Raw genomic sequence first — 12151 nt, 5'->3', positions numbered from 1 at the left:
ACTGACTAGTTTTGTGACGTTAATAAATCAGTCTGTTTCTTTTAAGTCTCAGTTTCCTTATTTATCAAATGAGAGTTGGATTAGATCCAGTTAAATTTTATCCAAGATCTTTTGCATTCACTTCACTTCTGATTTGGTAGGCATTAGTAGAGTAAAAAGGTTAGTGACATAGTTTGGTGTTCAAGAACTAGCCTAGTAGTTCTAAGGATCTTCTAAATCTTTAGCCTTGTTATTTTGTAAATGAAAACAAAATTATGGTTTGTTTGCAGTTACTGTGAAATGGGGAAAGGAGAAATTTGAAGGTGTAGAATTGAATACTGATGAACCTCCGATGGTGTTCAAGGCTCAGCTTTTTGCACTGACTGGAGTCCAGCCGGCCAGACAGAAAGTTATGGTGAAAGGAGGAACACTGAAGGTAAAATTTAGTTGAAATTTTCATTACGTACTTTGAGAAAATAATTAGCACCAGAAAATGTAACATTTGAGGTATTTTTATTTGGTGACTGTATATAGTCTATGGGATTAAAACTCTTATTCATGTTAAGAAAGGAACACTGGTAGCTGTTTCAAAACACTGCTGTTGAGCAGCATTAATGTGTTTATTTTAAATGCATGGTATCAATGAATACAAACTTAATTTTTCCTTTACTTCACTTACAATGATCACACTGATTTCAGTTAGGGAGTCCGGGCTTACCAATATCAGTGATGAAGGGCCACAGAAAAAGATGTAAAGGTATTATCTTTATTATTATTTGTAATCCTGGGCGAGTATAGATTTTAAAATTACGTTTTCTTTAAGAATTAGATGTGAAGTGCTAAGGAGCTCTAGTTATTTTAGAGATAAGGATTGGCTACCCCTGTTAACTGGGGCAGTAAAACACTATAAGAATACTTATTCTTCTATTTTCTTTCGTATTCAACTGTATGTACTTAAAAAATGAGGAAACTAAATTATTTTATGTATTTGATAAAAGAGGAAACTGATCATCAGAGAGGTTTAAGTAACATATAAGGGACCAAAAAAAACATGGAATTTACAGATCAAGTAGATCTGGGTTCAACTTTGTGTGACCTTGGAGAAGTACATTATCTCAGGGGGCATATGTAGTTGCCATTCCTTTTGATTAGCAGTAATATTCCTTTAATTGAGAAGGGATTTAGGAACTTACTTCCCCCTTTGAAGCAGGATGTCCAAAAAGAGATAGTAGCACCACCCAAGGGAACCATACAGAGTGCCTGGTACCTTCTGTGGAAAGGAAGGAGTGATAAGGAGCTGACCTCCTATGAAAGGAAGGGCTTAGCTGCCAAAATATCTGTGCCAATCAAACACGGTTTAAATGAACATACAGAAGTTAAAGTATTTGTTAATTGATGCATAGGTGTGAAATTTACGTCCTGAGAAATATTTGTGGATGCAGCAAATATTAGTAATGGTTAGTTTGCCTTGGGTGGTCTTATTTACTTTCCTGGTATAATTTGTAGCAGCACTTGCATTCTGAAAGTCTCTTGATTTGGGTGATTAGTTGTATAATCATTCTAATTGTGTAGACCCATTTCATTCCCTAAGTTGTTCTTTGTTTTTAACACATAAATTGTTTTTAGCTCTGCTGGTTCCAAACATGCAGAAAGTTAGCATCTGTCATATGTCATCAGTCAAGGGTTTCACTACCTTTGTGCTGCCAGATTTTACTGTCTTTTAGATGGTATCTTAGGTAGTTTAAACAGTTATTAGACCTACTAGTTTTAAGGCTGCATTAGGTTTTTTGTTTGCTTTTTTAAAAATATTTTTGATTACAGTAATTTTAAAATCTGCATGCAGAAAATTTTTATTTTGAAGTAATCTAAAATTACTTGATTTTTAGATTATGTTTGGATTATACAAGGATGGTTAAATGTTTATTATTTGTCTTTAAAACAGGACGATGATTGGGGAAACATCAAAATGAAAAATGTGAGTATTATCTTAAGAATACTTATTATAATGCAGTTCCCCTAATTATTACACAAAATGTATTTTTAATGCTTTCTTTTTTTCCTGTCTATCCAGTTGTTCCAGGCATCACATGTTGAAAATATTTTCCTTTTCTCATTGATTTGCCTTGGAGTCTTTCTTGAAAATCAATTGTTGGCCTATTTTTGAACTCTTGTTTCATTGATATATTTGATTAATCTTGTACCACATGGTCTTGGTTGCTGAAGCTTTATAATAAGTTTTGAAATAAGGTAGTGTAAGTTCTCCAAGTTTTTTCTATTTCCTCAAGATTATTTTAGCTCCTTTTCTTTTCCTTATAATTTTAGAATTAGTTCCTGCAAATGGACTCCTAGAATTTTGTTTTAGATTGCATTGAATCTGCAGTTCAGTTTTGGGGAGAATGAACATCATAAAGGTATCGAGTACCAAAATCCTTAAATAACGTGTAGTTGTCCAGTTCTCTTTAGCTCAGATAACTTTTCAGTATGGAAATCTTACATGGTTTTTTGTTAGTTAGACTCTGGAACTTATTTCTTGGCTGCTAATGACTTTAAAAATCTTTGTTTTCCAGTGGTCGTGGCTAGTTTATAAAAATACAGTTTATATTTATCCTGTGACCTCGCCAAATTCACTTATTAGTTCCCAGTAGTTCTTTTGTAGATTCTGCTGGGTTTTCTATGAACATAAGCATGACTGTTTTCAAATTGAGGCAGTTTTACTTTTCCCTTCCCAATCTTTATGACTTGTTTCTTTTTTTGCCTTACTTCACTGCTGGCACTTCTAATACAGTGTTGAATAGAAAGTGGTGGAAGTGGATATCTTTGTCACTTACTAGTTCACTGAGACTGTTTAAGTTATGATTGGCTATTGAATTTTAAGTGCTTTTCCTGCTTATTGAAAGGATCATATTTTTCTCTCTTTCTCTGATAATCTGGCTAGTCTCACTGGTTTTTCACTATTAAACCTTGCATTTTTGACATGCTGTTCTCAGATTTGTTAATCTTTGTGACCTCTTTACACCCTCAAATTATTTTAAATTTCATATATATGGGTTATATCAATATTTATTGTATTAGAAATTAAGACTGAGGGAGTTTGGGGGAGAATGGATACTTGTATATGTATGGCTGAGTCCCTTCACTGTTCACCTGAAACTGTCATGACGTTTCAATTGGCTATACCCCAAGACAAAATAAAAAGTTAAAAAAAAGGCTGAGAAATTAAAAATATTATTCATTTAAAAGTAGCAGTAATAAACCTATTAACCTGTTAATTTCATTTTTAAAAAATATTTTTCAGAACAGCAAAGTGAAAGAATGGTCTTGTTCTACATTTTTTCAAGTCTCTTGACAGTCTAGCTTAATAGAAGATAAATGAATTTTTAGTTTTGTTTCTGCAGTCTCAGTTTGTTGTGATGTATGGCTTTGGCTGAAGTATAAGTAAGATATCTGGTCTCATAATAGTTAAATATTTAGAAAAGAGAGATGTCTTTTCAGTTAGAATCGTGAACATTTTTCTTTGATAGTACACCAAAACTCAGCATGTGGTAGTTGGTTTATTGGTTTGTTTGATGCTTTTGAACTGTGGTGTTGGAGAAGACTTTTGAGAGTCCCTTGGACTGCAAGGAGATGGCTCATTGGAAAAGACTCCGATGCTGGGAGAGATTAAAGGCAGGAGGAGAAGGGGACGACAGAGGATGAGATGGTTGGATGGCATCACCGACTCGATGGATATGAGTTTGAGCAAGCTTCAGGAGTTGGTGAAGGACAGGGAAGCCTGGCGTGCCGCAGTCCATGGGGCCACAGAGAGTTGGACACGACTGAGTGACTGAACTGAACTTGATGTCTTAGAAACCACATCAGTGATGTTTTGTATGTTAAAAATCTGTTTTGCATTGAAGAATGGATCTTATACTTGTAAATGACTTTGAAACATCATATATTGGTCATTTGGAAAAAATTGTTTTTCTGAGTTATTTAGATCTTACTTTCATGTAAGTACTTTCATGAACTGCTCATGCATTTCATTATATAATTCTTCAAAATTGCATTTATTAATATCACTACCAACCTCAGTGGAAAAGTCTTTAATTCTAGAAAATTGTCAGATGCATAGTGACAGATGGAAAATTCTTTTCACTTAAAAGCTCTAATTTTGTCATTGGCAGCTATAAATATTGTCAGTACTTTGCCCTGAAACTACTAGCTCAATTTCTTCATTTTTGAAAAAATGTTACTAAATACTCAAGTCTAAAAACCCATAATTTGTCAGTTGTTTTAAGTAAAAATTGTATTTTGTTAAAAAAAGGCAAGTAGTCAGGTTTCCAACACAAATGTTCGTGCAGGCTTATTGTGAAGACAGCTATCAAGTAATTTTGGTATGCAGAAGTGTGGTTTTTTTTTTAAACTTACTTGGTACTTTGTAATTTTTATTATATCTTCATGTGTGAATAGCTTTCTCCATTATCAGCATCCGCCCACAGAGTAGCACATTGGTTAAATTGATGAACCTACATTGACACATCATTATCACCAAATGTCCATGGTTTGTTAGGGTTCACTCGTGGGATTATGTGTTCTATGGGTTTGGACAAATGTATAGTGATGTGTAAATTGTTTTACCATCTTAAAAATTCTTTATGCTGTACATGTTTCTCTCTCTGTACCCTTGACAACTATTGATATTTTTATTGCCTCTAGTTATGCCTTTTTCAGAATGTCGTATAGTTGAAATTATAGTCTGTAGCCTTTTCAGATTGACATCTTTAGTAACATGCATTTAAGTTTCCAAGTCTTTTCATGGCTTGATAACTCAGTTCTTTGTTCATTCAGTCGCTCAGTTGTGTCCAGCTCTTTGTGACCCCATGGACTGCAGCACACCAGGCCTCCCTGACCATCACCAACTCCTGGAGCTTACTCAAACTCATGTCCATTGAGTTGGTGATGCCATCCAACCATCTCTTCCTCTGTCACCCCCTTCTCCCCCTGCCTTCAATCTTTCCCAGCATCAGGATCTTTTCAAATCAGTCAGTCCTTCTCATCGAGTGTCCAAAGTATTGGAGTTACAGCTTCAACATCCGTCTTTCCAGTGAATATTCAGGACTGATTTCCTGTAGGATTGCCTGGTTGGATCTCCTTGCAGTCCAAGGGACTCTCAAGAGTCTTCTCCAACACCACACTTCAAAAGCATTAATTCTTCGGCACTCAGCTTTCTTTACAGTCCAGCTTTCACATCCATATATGACTACTGGAAAAACTAGGTTTGATGAGATGGACATTTGTTGGCAAAGTAATGTCTCTGCTTTTTAATATGCTGTCTAGGTTGATCATAGCTTTTCTTCCAAGGAGCCGAGTGTCTTTTAATTTCATGGCTGCAGTCACCATCTGCAGTGATTTTGGAGTCCAAGAAAATAAAGTCTGTCATTGTTTCCATTGTTTCCCCTTCTGTTTGCCATGAAGTGATGGGACCGGATGCTATGATCTTCGTTTTTTGAATGTTGAGTTTTAAGCCAGCTTTTTCGCTCTCCTCTTTCACTTTCATCAAGAGGCCCTTTAGTTCCTCTTCACTTTCTGCCAATAAGAGTGGTGTCATCTGCGTATCTGAGGTTATTGATACTTCTCCCGGTAATCTTGATCTCAGCTTGTGCTTCATCCAGCCCGGCATTTCACATGATGTACTCTGCATATAAGTTAAATAAGCAGGGTGACAATATACAGCCTTGACGTACTCCTTTCACCACTACCAGTCTGTTGTTCCATGTCCAGTTCTAACTGTTGCTTCCTGACCTGCATACAGATTTCTCAGGAGGCAGGTCAGATGGTCTGGTATTCCCATCTCTTGAAGAATTTTCCGCAATGTGCTGTGATCTACACAGTCAAGGCTTTGGCGTAATCAATAAAGCAGAAGTAGATGTTTTTCTGGAATTCTCTTGCTTTTTCTGTGATCCAACAAATGTTGGCAATTTGATCTCTGGTTCCTCTGCCTTTTCTAAATCCAGCTTGAACATCTGGAAGTTTACGGTTCATGTACTATGACCACATTTTAAAAAGGGAAATAGCATCTTGGTATTATTGAAATAGTTTTGACTTCACTGGCTCCTTGAGAGAATCTGAGAGACCCCTGGAGGTTCACAGACAGCACTTTGAGAACAGACTCACTTGGATCGTGATGTGTTTATCTCTTACTTACTGCTGGATTTAGTTTTCTCATATTTCAAAAGATATTTTTATGTGTTGATGAGGCATATTAGTGGTTTTGTTTTGCATTATCCTCACTTTGTCATCAGGAGTTATGTGGGACACTCATTTAAAAGAGTTGGAATGTATTTCCTTTCTGTTTTCTGAATGAGTTGGTGTGAGATTGGTATTATTTTCTGTAAATATTAGAAATAAGTTACCAATACATTACATCTGGATTTGGGTTTTCTTCATGGGAATTTGATATTGTTTCTCTAGTAGACACCAGGCTATTTTGATTGTTTTAAAAATGTTCTTGCGTTTTAAGTGTTTTTAATGTTTTAATGTTTAATGTTTTTTTTTTATATTTTTCTTTCGAGGAATTTGCTTATTTTAAATACGTTGAATTTATTGACATTTAGTTGTTCCTAGTGTCTGAAATAATTGTTAGTTATCCTATTAGATCATCATTATTTATCGATGATCCTTCTTATTTCTGTTATTAATAAAAATATTTTGATCAGTGTTGGTAAGGATTTATCATAAGTCTGTTTGATTTTTGACTGTGCTGATTTTACATATTGCCCATTTTCTATTTTGTTGATATTTACTCTTATTTTTTCCTCTTTGGAGTTTAAGTTACTTCATTTTCTTGCTCTTTAAGGTGTATGCCTAGATTATTGATTTTCTTTAAAAAATCTATTTTCTTCTTATAGATGTTTAAAACTATTATTACTAATTTTTCTTTAAGCACTTGTAGCTGAATCTAGCGGTTGTGTTTTTATTATATATGCTGTTTTTGTTATACAGTTAGCGGTTGCGATATGCTGTGTTTTTATTATACAGCTAAAATACTTTCTAAGATACTTTGTGATTTCTCTTTTGAGCCGTGGATTGTTCAGAGCTGTATTTCACTTCCAGTTATATGGGGCTTTTTCTAATAGGTTGTGTTACTTATTTCTGATTTGATTCTGTCATGGTCACATACACATCCGATATTATTTCCATCCTTTTGAAATTTATTGATAACTTGTTTCACTCCATTCATTTGAATGTTTTCTGTGCTCTTGGAAAAATAAGGTATACTGCTGCTGTTGGGTAAAACGTTCTGTAAATGCCAGTTAGGTCAAGTTGGTGTATAGTCTTCATGTTCTTTCTATCCTAACTGATGTTCTGTGTGTGTCTTTTGTTAAATGTGTCATAATCTCCATCTCTTGTGGATTTGATTGTATCTCCTTTCAGTTGTATCAGTTTAGTTTCGTCTGTTTTTAGGTGCATACATGTATAGGATTGTTAATTGCTCTATGAGTTGACCTTTTATCAAAATGAACTATTCCTCTTTATCCCTGGTAATATTCTTTGCTCTTGAGTTTTTGTAGATTTTTGGTCCCTTGTTTTACAGATTACTTCTAGGTTTTTTATAGATGTTTATCAGGTTAAGGAAAGTTCTGTTTCTAGTTTGTAGAAAGTTATCATGAATGTGAGTTGAGTTTGTCATATACTTTTTACATATATTTTGAAATGTTAGTTTTTTTATCCTTTAATTTCTTAATGCAGTGAACTATACTTCCTTTTAGTTAACCAATCTTAATGTATTTTCTTTTAAATATAATTCAGATTCTACTGGTAGTAATTTGTTGAAATTATTTTTGTGTTTCTCTGTGTGAAAAACACGGTCTGTAGTTTCTTGGACTGTCTGAGTCTTGCTGTCAGTGTAGTGTTTGTCTTACAAAGTGAGTCAAAAGTAGTCCTATGTCCCCTTTTTCTGAAAGAGTTCATTTTCTGAAACTGTTGCCAGAAAATTCTCCAGTGATGTTCTCTAGGCTTGGAGCTTTGTTTGTGGGAAGACATTTAATTAAGAATTTAGGGTCTTTAATAAATGTAGGACTCTTCAGATGTTACATTTTTTTTTTTTACACCAGTTTTGGTAATTTGTGTATTTTAGGTAGTTGGTCTGTTTAGTTTCAGTTGTTGAATTGATGGCATACTATGCTCTTAATAACCTTTAATTCTAGACTCTCTAGTGCTATCATTTCAACATCCCCTCCTACCCTGCTCCGTAGTGGCAAATTGTGATTTCTTGCTCATTGTCTCTGTCACCTAGGGAGAAGTTGTTTAGTTTCATTGATTTCCCCTACTCCTCATAGAGTCAACTTTCGCTTGTTCATTTGTTATTTTATTGATTTTTCCCTCTTTGCTCTATTTCCTCCTTTCACTTTGATTTTAATATATACTTGTGCTAGCTTCTTAAGGTAAAGCTTATTTGATTTATTAATTTTAGGCCTTTTTTGTTTTCTGCTTTGCCCATTTTTCTATTGTATCCATATACACTGATTTTTTTTTTTTTTTAGTTTGTCAAAATTGTGATTGTCATAATGGGGAAGTTTTAAGGTTTATACAGTTAGTGTCATTAGTCCTTTCATCTTTTATGTCATTTCTAGAAAAACCTTCTAAAATGGCAAGATTTTTAAAAAATTAACTTGGATGTTTTATAATTGTTTTATTTTATTTACATTTAAGTCCTCAATTTGTAATTCATTTTGGGCATGGCATGTCATAAGGTGAAGAGCTAGAATATTTTTCTAAATTATTATCAATATTCTTCAAATGTAATCTGTTAATAATTTTAAAGATATTGTTTTAGTCTTCTTTTTCAGAAATTTCTTAGCTGCTTTCATGGGCATGAGTTTATTGCATGAATGAATCATTTTGTAAGGTCTCAGAAAAGGATTTGATTAAATTTATATAATAATTTGGAATCACATCTTTATAGTAATTTTTCCAGTCCAGAAATTTGTTGTGTCCTTCAGCTTATTTAGATGTTTTTTAATATCCTTATGTAAAGCTTTATAGTTTTCTTATTAAAATATTATATATTTCTTATTATGTTTACTCTTAGATTATTTGGTATTCATTCTTTTCAGTTGTATTTCTAGCTGACTGTTGCTAGTATATTCTTCAACTATTTGGTTTTCCTGAGACAGTTGTCTTTGGAAAAAAATTCTTTAGTGATTGCTTAGTACTCCTTTGCTATTATCTTATAGAAAGTATAAGTAAAAATAATAGGTGATAGAATGATTGTCCATAGGTACTTATAAGGCTTGAGTTGACCTTATTTATTTCCTAATTTAATGATCTAGATATTTTTATCTTATTGGTCTTTCTTAAAAAATACATTTTTCTGACTTTTCTCCCCTGTTTTTAAACCTCTCTACCCTCTTTGTCTCAGGTGTTCATGTCTTCCAATTAAGATATTGAGTACGATGTTCACGGTTTCAAGATTATGAGTTTTTAGGGAGACAGTCTTCTTTGTTCTATTGTGTGGAATGTTACATCTGTATTAAATGAGTATTTCCTTAGGTTAATAATATGTAGAATTATAAAATTGGACATTTTGAACTAGTTTATATATTTGACTTGATGATTTCCAACAATGGAGATTTTTCTGTTCAGTTGTAAATAATGGTTACAGTTACAGAATAGACTTTCATAGGAATATTACCACTGCTTAGTGTGTTATGGAGAGAAATGATGCCACTAAAGATGATTAATTGAAGAAGTCTCTCCTTTCCAATATTGAAAACATTCTCAGCTTTGTGACCGTGTTTTTGTCCTTAGCTTTATTGAGGTATAAATAAAATATAGTATATAGAGAGTAAATTCACCTACTTTAGAGTTTCATGGATTTGGTTAACTTTACGCAGTCATGTCATTACTCCTACAGTCAAGATACAGATGTTCCAGCATTTCGCAGATGACCTTTGGCCTGAAGCAAGCACCCTAGCATTTCATGATTTTTAGTGTATTCACAGAGTTGTGTAACCTTCACCACAGTCTGATTTGGAATATTTTCGTCACCCCAGAAAGAAATGTGTTCCCATTTCCAGACACTCCTCTTTCCCATCTTCAGCCCTTGCAACCACTGACCTGTCTAGATTGACCTTTTCTGGTATACAGAAGCACGTGATGTATGTTTTTCTATGTCTGACTTATTTCCTTGAACATAAACATGGTCAGCTTTTGAGTTTTCATGATTTTTTTTTTACAGGGAATGACTGTACTAATGATGGGGTCAGCAGATGCTCTTCCTGAGGAACCCTCAGCTAAAACTGTCTTTGTAGAAGACATGACAGAAGAACAGTTGGCATCTGCTGTAAGACATGCCACGTTTTATATACCTGATTATTACTTTTTAAGAAGTACAATTAGTAAGATGACTTTGAAAAAGTAGTATCTGTGCATTTTGAAGATTTAATCGACATCAGGATGCATGTTATCAGCAGTAAACCAGAGTTTTGTTTTTGAAATTGGCTCATGGGATCCTTTTTAATTGAATAATTCATTACCAAGTCATTAATATCTGTAATAAAGGCGTCTGGCGACAGTGCTGTTAAAGTGTTTACTGTTATTTTCTGGCAAAACAAGCTTAAAGAAGTTACATAGTTTAAATGCTGGGATATTTAAATTCTCAAAACCTTCCATGGTAAAAATACATACAGTTTATCCTTAATTTAAGAATGCAGTGTTGGTTTAGAAACTTGCCAACACATTCTTGTCAAATATTATTGTTATTATTGTTTCTATTACCCAGCGTTTATATAGTACCATTCATTTTTGGAATTGTTTCCTTTTTAAAAAATTTGTTTATTTACTTTGGCTGTGCCCGGTCTTGTTGGGGCGTGTGGGATCCAGGTCCCTGGCCAGAGATTGAACCTGGGTGTCCTGCATTGGGTGTGCAGAGTCTTAGCCACTGGACCACATGGGAAGTCTCCTTGAAGTGTTTCAGTATATATTTTGTTACCCTCGTCTAGGGATAAACCTGCAGAGGAGGCAGGACTGATAAAATTTATTTTCACGATGGGAATTAAAACACAAAATGATTGTCAGCATGATGCAAGTACAACTTTTTTTGTTAGGAAATAAAACATTGTTGGTGTGGAATATAAATTGGTGTGTGTCGGTAAACCATTTGCTTCAAAGTGCTTAATGATTTATATATGCTGTGTCATTCTATAAAATTGATTTAATCCTTTTCCCTACCAGATGGAATTACCATGTGGATTGACAAACCTTGGCAATACTTGTTACATGAATGCTACAGTTCAGTGTATTCGTTCTGTGCCTGAACTCAAAGATGCCTTAAAAGGTAAGACAGAAGAGAGATTGTTTTATGTCTTTTTTGGTTAAAGAAGGTTCACATTTGGATGAATAGTATTCTTTTGCACTTCTCTATAATATTTATTTAGCAGCTTAGTTGTGATATAATTCATTTATCAAAAATTCATCCTGTTCATGTGTTCAATTAGTTGGTCTTTATTATATTCACACAAGGGTATGCAAGTATTCCACAGTCTAATTTCAGAATACGCCCCTGCCTAGAAAAAAGCCTCATACTTGCTTGTTATACCTTTTCCCAACTCCAGCTCTAGGCAACCATTAGTATACTTTTTGTCCTACAGATTTGCTGATTCTGGACATTTCATATTAATGGGGTCATACACTATATGGTCTTTTTGTGACTGGGGACTTGCGCTTCATTACTTAGACATTGACTTTTATCTTTTATAAAGCATGTACTGTTTAATCTATCACAAAATATTTTTGTAGCCATGGAGAGGTACATAAAAATTATCCCAACCTTCGGATGGTCTATGTAAACTTCAGGTTCGCGTCCGTCAAATCAATCACCCTGCAGTGAAGTGATGAAAGAGACCTCGTGGGTTCTGTTTCCCCTTGTACGTGCCGTTGAGAAATTCCCTGGAGCGAGGACATGGCAGCCTCTGCCAAAGTACGCTTGTTGGAGAAAGGTGAATCCCAATAGACAGAGTCCTAGGCCTAGGTGCGGCTCGCGGTCCCTGCTCAGAAAGTAGGCTAGTGAACCCAGTGTGTGCGGCAGCATCTCGCGAAGCACGACTTGATGACTCAATGACCAAGATGCCTAATTTCCTGAGTGACCGAAGGCCGCGCTTGTATGTCCAATGATATCAGTCCTTCCAGCTGC

The 12151-nt window shown here is 34.5% G+C and overlaps 1 protein-coding gene across 1 annotated transcript; it reads left to right on the top strand.

Moving 5' to 3' along the window:
• Positions 1-269: 269 nt before the first annotated feature.
• Positions 270-11296, top strand: LOC108635222 (ubiquitin carboxyl-terminal hydrolase 14-like; the record flags this gene model as incomplete). The annotated part of the gene is given in 4 exon segments (XM_018045470.1): positions 270-415; positions 1922-1954; positions 10199-10303; positions 11194-11296. Coding segments are annotated over 4 exon segments (387 nt in total), but the record flags the coding sequence as incomplete, so codon positions are not given.
• Between the last annotated feature and the right edge of the window lie 855 nt (positions 11297-12151).

Source organism: Capra hircus, unplaced genomic scaffold, assembly GCF_001704415.2.
Source record: "Capra hircus breed San Clemente unplaced genomic scaffold, ASM170441v1, whole genome shotgun sequence".
Taxonomy (NCBI): Eukaryota; Metazoa; Chordata; class Mammalia; order Artiodactyla; family Bovidae; genus Capra; species Capra hircus.
This window is presented reverse-complemented; position numbering and strand designations above follow the sequence as displayed.